Source organism: Sinocyclocheilus grahami, unplaced genomic scaffold, assembly GCF_001515645.1.
Source record: "Sinocyclocheilus grahami isolate Dianchi unplaced genomic scaffold, SAMN03320097.WGS_v1.1 scaffold413.1, whole genome shotgun sequence".
In the NCBI taxonomy this organism is placed as follows: domain Eukaryota; kingdom Metazoa; phylum Chordata; class Actinopteri; order Cypriniformes; family Cyprinidae; genus Sinocyclocheilus; species Sinocyclocheilus grahami.
In genome coordinates, this window is record NW_015505592.1 from 667,461 (window position 1) to 673,821 (window position 6,361).

The following is a 6,361-nucleotide window of genomic DNA, read 5'->3' on the forward strand; positions in this document are numbered from 1 at the left end:
GGATTTAATAGCTGCTGAAAAATCAGCTTTACAAACACAGGAATACATATTTTTTATATATATATTAATAGAGAAAACAGTTATTTGACATTGTAATAATATTTCACAGTAGTATTGTGTTTACTGTATTTTTCATGATCAAACAAACACAGCCTTGGTGAACAAAAGAGACTACTTACCAAAATAAAATAATAATAATAATAACTTTTGAACAGTAATGTTTATATATAGAATTATTTATTTCTGTAAATATTTTATTTTATTTTATATGTAAATATATATATTGTATATATCTCTTTAAAGAACAAAAATTATGTTGAAGCTAATTAATAGTACATTATTTAAAAAAACAGCAAGCATTTTGAGTCTTTGTGTAAATAAATAAATAGACCGAAATCCTGTGATTTTGTGAATATGTTTCCCCTTTCTGATTGGATCCCTCGCTTTATACTGCTTACCTTTTCTTTTTACTGACAATCATGTCCATAGTCTGGAGAAGTCTTCTCTCCAGGGCCAGGATATCGCTGTCAGTCACATTTCTGAGCAAATAAACCAAACAAACATCTAGTATCTTACATATAAAATATAAACACAATACAACACGTTCTTCTCTGTTATTTTATGTGTCTAAGAGCACAGATACCTCAGGAAATATGACATGTATGTATAAGGACAGTTCACAGCACCAAAGCCAGACAGCAGAGCCATCAATGTGACCCCAATGACCCCCACACGACTGATCAGCTGCTCTATGGACAGAATGCCTGAGAATACAAGAAAAAAGATACACAACTACATATCAGGCTGCAAGACAATTAGGCCTATTATTATTATTATTTTAATATGTTTACTTTCTTAATGTACATTTCTTGTCTTAATGTGCTTGAATCATTGGTGCACATTATTCCAAATATAACAACTGATTGTTCTCAAAAATCTACTAATTTTCATACACCAGTCAATTATTTGTTGTTGTTATTTTTTTTTTGTTAAATATTATGTTACATTCATAAATACATAGATAGAAAAGTTTCATGTTGACAGTGCCTACCATGTTTTGGACTAAGTATAGGGAAAGGATCGCCCAGTTTCCAGAAGAAATACATGAATGTGAACCAGACCACGCATGAAAAAAGCAACCTTTGCCTCTGCACTATAAAAGAGCATCAAAAGTAGGGAGCATAAACAAATTTAAAGGAAAAATTCACCCAAAAATAAAAATGTGTTGAAAATGTACTCAATCTGACGGCACCTATTCACTGCAGAGGCTCCATTTGTGAGCAAGTGATAATGCTAAATTTCTTCAAGACTGTTCAAATGACAAAAAAAATAATAATAAAACTCATTTACATCTTGGGTGGTCTGAAGGTGAGTCAATTTTCATCAAATTTCCATTTTTGGGTGAACTATTCCTTTTGACAAACAAATGGAAAAGCTACAGAATACACAGAGAGAACAGAATCTACTTACATAATCGTATATTACTGACCACAAAGTAGCCAATGTAGAAAGGCACCACAAATATTAGAACTAGTAATATAACATACAAATTCAGCTTCCAATGGAAATATCTGGACCTGTTTAGAAACAAACAGCATGTGAGCATCTGATCTACAGTTCTCATCATCCGATATTTGTAAATCAAGAATACTTACGTGCTGTTTAATACACCGAGGATCTCAAAGATAATGAGCTCAAACATAGTGCAAGAAAAGGCAAAGGTGACGGAAAAGACCACCTGCACAACATACTGTCGAACCTGAGGAGGAATTGAGACAGACCTGTATGATAAATACTGAAAGGCCAGAGTCAACAAAACTGGTCTAAATCTACACTCTTATGCACAATACCTCATAATCTTTAAACAACTGCCTCATGAAAAACAGCCACCCAAACCCAAAAAACAGCACCTGTGGACACAAAATCATGTTAGTGAGTGTATAAATGTGTTGCAATATTCACAAACAAAACATAAACCAATCACCTTTAAAACACCTTCAGATTGGTGGACACAAGATTTTGAAATATTCATGTGGAGAAGATCCACTCCCACTGAGCTCTAATCAATTGTTTTTTGTTATATATATATATATATATACCTATACATATACAGTGGGTACGGAAAGTATTCAGACCCCCTTAAATTTTTCACTCTTTGTTATATTGCAGCCATTTGCTAAAATCATTTAAGTTATTTTTTTCCTCATTAATGTACACACAGCGAATATGCATTTATTATTATTATTAAAGAGAGATGAGACTTACCTGAGAAGTGAACATAATCACTGAATCTACGAAGAGAGGCATGGTGTAGAATGCAGTATGGAATTTATATAGCCTACAGAAAATGACAAACGTGCTCTCAGCTCATTATGTTAAAAACGCTCCGTTAATACAGAGAAACAAACATTGAACAGAACAAAAATCCGACTGAGCTGTCAAGCTGCTGAAGTCACGACACGAGAAAGAGGTTTTCCGGCGCACCATTTTGTCATCATCAACTGGTTCATTATTCGACCGCTAGAGGGCGCCACCGCCTCTAAAATGATACAGCGAATATGCATTTATTATTATTATTAAAGAGAGATGAGACTTACCTGAGAAGTGAACATAATCACTGAATCTACGAAGAAAGGCATGGTGTAGAATGCAGTATGGAATTTATATAGCCTACAGAAAATGACAAACGTGCTCTCAGCTCATTATGTTAAAAACGCTCCGTTAATACAGAGAAACAAACATTGAACAAAAATCCGACTGAGCTGTCAAGCTGCTGAAGTCACGACACGAGAAAGAGGTTTTCCGGCGCACCATTTTGTCATCATCAACTGGTTCATTATTCGACCGCTAGAGGGCGCCACCGCCTCTAAAATGATGAAAGACCCACAGACAACACTGCTTTTAGATGTTTGTTGTTGTTGTTGTTGTTGTTGTTGTTGTTGCTGTTGCTGCTGCTGCTGTTGTTGTTGTTAATAAATAATAATCATTTGAATTTAATTATTTATTTATTTACAAATGTGAACCTGGACCACAAAACCAGTCATAAGGGTCAATTTTTTTAAATTGAGATTTATAAACCATCTCAAAGCTGCATAAATAAGTTTTCCATTGATGCATGGTTTGTCATGATAGGACAATATTTGGCCGAGATACAACTATTTGAAAATCTGGAATATGAGAGTGTAAAAAAATCTAAATATTGAGAAAATCGCCTTTAAAGTTGTCCAAATGAAGTTCTTAGCAATGCATATTACTAATCAAGTAATATGCATTGTTAATAAGTTTTGATATATTTACAGTAGTAAATTTACAAAATATCTTCATGGAACATGATCTTTACTTAATGTCCTAATGATTTTTGGCAAAATCAATCATTTTGAGCCATACAATGTATTTTTGGATATTGCTACAAATATACCCCAGCGACTTAAGACTGATTTTGTGGTCCAGGGTCACAAATGCTTTGCCAATGCAAAGTGGCTTTTTTACTGTGTGTGAGAGAGAAAGAGAGAGAGAGAGAGCTATGGTGTGTGATTGAGTCCAGGGGCTGGGTGTTTCATTATTAAGATGGAAAGTCTCATCAAACTGAAGCGACATACGGAACAGAGAACATGGGAGTCTTGGCTAAATCGCATCCTGTGAAAGCTGTCATAACACAGCAGTCCCAGTGGCATAGCCCCCAACAGATTACACTTCCATTCAGCCTGTGGTGTTATTTTCATAACATATAAACATAAAAACGTTATTTGCATCATTTGCCGTTCCTTTTCTTTGCATCAATATGTTTAGTTACAAGTCAAAATTATTAAAACGTGTTGTATTTTTGCATACCGATGGGCCTTTTTGATAATAATTACAGGAATTGTTTGTTATAGAGAGCAACAATATTAAACTGTGATCAAATGGAGACTTTATTGGGGACTTTGAGTTTTTTTTTTTTTTTACAATTGCTTTAGAACATTTTTCTTAATAGTTATGTCAGTTTTTCAAAAACTTTCATGCAGTGTTCCTTACTAACCCTCAGCTTGGCACATATGTAAATATATATATTTCAACATAGTATTACTGCAGAAATGTATCAAATTGCTGTCTTATTTAGTTTTGTGTTACTGATCTTAATACAAAGAGTCGCTGGTCCCCACTGACTTCCACAGTACAGAAAAAAAAGGACTATGGAAGTCAATGGGTTTGGTTACTAACTGTCTTCAAAAAAAAAAAAAAATCTTATTTTATGTTCATCACAGGTTTGGAACACTTTGAGGGTGAGTAAATGATTGACAGAGTTTTCATTTTTAGGTGAACTATCCTTTTAATTTGAACATTTTTTGAGAATTGGTTTGTAGGTACATACAATTTTGGTGGTAGTTGTGTTTGAGAGAAAAAGAGTTAATGTAATTTGAAAGATGTAGTCACTGAATGCATTTTGTGCCAAAGCAATGACAAATGATCCACAGTTTATTCTATATAGACTGCTGTTGTGTGAAGAGTTTTGAAAAAGCTACCTAAAATGAGTCCTGGCGATTGAAAAAAAGAAAAAAACTGTAATATTGTAGCGCTTTACTTGTATTGTATGTCAAAGATATCCTAAAAACTTTAGGAGAAACATCTGAGAAAAGTTGACTAGAACTTATGTGAGATCATGTAAGCTTCAAAAAGCAGCTTCTGAGCAATTAAAACCGTTGAGAACAGGTGTTTTAGTCCACCATCACTCTCATTTTTCTACAACACGCCCAAAGAAAATAAGCATTAAGTCAAGACCTCCTACAACACCACAAAAGTCTCGACTTCCTCACGGCCCCTGAAGAGCTTCTTGACAGTGCTGAGGTGAGAATTGAAACAGATGCTTATGCCGAGTTCACACTGCACGATTTTAGCCCGATTTTTCACTCGCCGACAGGTTTTGCGAAATCGCCGACAAATGCCCGAAATCGGAGGCAAATCGGTGCTCGTTCACGCGATTGACAATCACGCAGTGTGAATTATCAAAGACGTGATCTGAGGGAATCGCCGACGCCCGCAAAATATTTGGCATTCTAAATATCTGGAGCTGTTGGCGATTCACAATCAAGCTGTGTGAAATGATTTCTGACTGAAAACTACATCGGCGATGACCTACACTCTTAAAAATAAAGGTGCTTCACGATGCCATAGAAGAACCTTTTTGTCTAAATGGTTCCATAAAGAACCTTTAACATCTGAAGCCCCTTTCTGTTTCACAAAAGGTTCTTTGTGGGCGAAAGAAGGTTCTTCAGATTACAAAAAGGTAAGAAAGAGATGGTTCTTTAAAGAACCTTTGACTAAATGGTTCTTTGTGGAACTAAAAATGAAGCACCTTTTATTTTTAAGAGTGTACAGCCAATGAGAGACCAAGATACAGGGCAGCGGGAAGTTCGGGGAGGAGTTATAGACCAGAATATCAGTATTTTAATAGATATATGAACAATTATATCACACAGAAACAAGCACAAACATTTGCTTGACCAGCCACAACATCAGCATAACAGTTACTGCAAAATTATTTACCTCCAACTCTCTTGGCAGAACACCCAATCCCTGTTCCCTGCATCTCCCTCCTGTATAATCTGTTTTTCTTTTTCTCCTTGTAGCTGGAAATCAGCTCACACACAATTTGCGGGCTATATATATATTTTAATAATTCCAGTCTTGCTCGAGAACTCCGGTCTGACGCACGTTATTTCCTTATCACTTCTCGCGTGTGTTTTGTTGTGAAACGTAGTTTGCGGACCATACAGAGTTGTTGGCGATTCTTCTTATCGTAAAGTCATGCAGTGTGTAACCTCCTGTCGCCGATCCATTGTGCGATGTGAACACAGCAGCGACTGACTGCTACCTCAGATAGTCGTGCAGTGTCAAAACGACAGTGACCCGACGACTTTGAAAATCGTGCAGTGTGAACTCGGCATTAGCTGTCCCACAGCACTGTCAGCACACAGTTGGAGAGTTTTCTAATTCATTGGTTGATTTATTTATATACTGCAGGAGTCTAGGATGATGTGTGGGGAAGCATCCGCTATGGAGACTATGAAGCGATGTAAGCGATAACGTGTTTCTGATGAGCTTTTGGGACACTTGGGAAAGCACTATTGTTTGAATGTGAGAGGGCTAAAGAAAGATACAGTCTCTCAGGCCTCTTTTAGCTCCCAGCTTTTATTTTCATTTTTTATAAATTTATGCAGCAACACATTGATTGTCTGCCGGTATTTTTTTTATGTGAATATGTTTTGTACAGTCATGGCCAAAAGTTTTGGCAGTGACATAAATGTTGTGTTTTGCAAAGTTTGCTGCTTAAACTGTTGTGGTGTTCATTCACATCGTTTCTAGATTATTGTGTAGAGCAGGG

General features: G+C 35.9%; 1 protein-coding gene across 2 annotated transcripts in view; it reads right to left on the reverse strand.

Moving 5' to 3' along the window:
• si:ch73-390b10.2 (Golgi pH regulator) overlaps positions 1-2,780 on the reverse strand; it is a 10,289-nt gene extending 7,509 nt beyond the window's left edge. The window contains exons 1-7 of one of the 2 annotated variants that reach the window (XM_016232561.1): positions 2,598-2,780; positions 1,851-1,910; positions 1,656-1,759; positions 1,471-1,577; positions 1,052-1,153; positions 644-764; positions 459-539 (exon numbers count right to left, since the gene is read on the reverse strand). In XM_016232561.1, coding sequence (XP_016088047.1) covers positions 459-539; positions 644-764; positions 1,052-1,153; positions 1,471-1,577; positions 1,656-1,759; positions 1,851-1,910; positions 2,598-2,639 — 617 coding nt within the window. In that variant the 5' untranslated portion in view covers positions 2,640-2,780. Of the gene's footprint in view, positions 1-458; positions 540-643; positions 765-1,051; positions 1,154-1,470; positions 1,578-1,655; positions 1,760-1,850; positions 1,911-2,265; positions 2,478-2,597 lie in introns of those variants that run through there. The other variant, XM_016232562.1, reaches the window with a different exon arrangement.
• Positions 2,781-6,361: the final 3,581 nt, after the last annotated feature.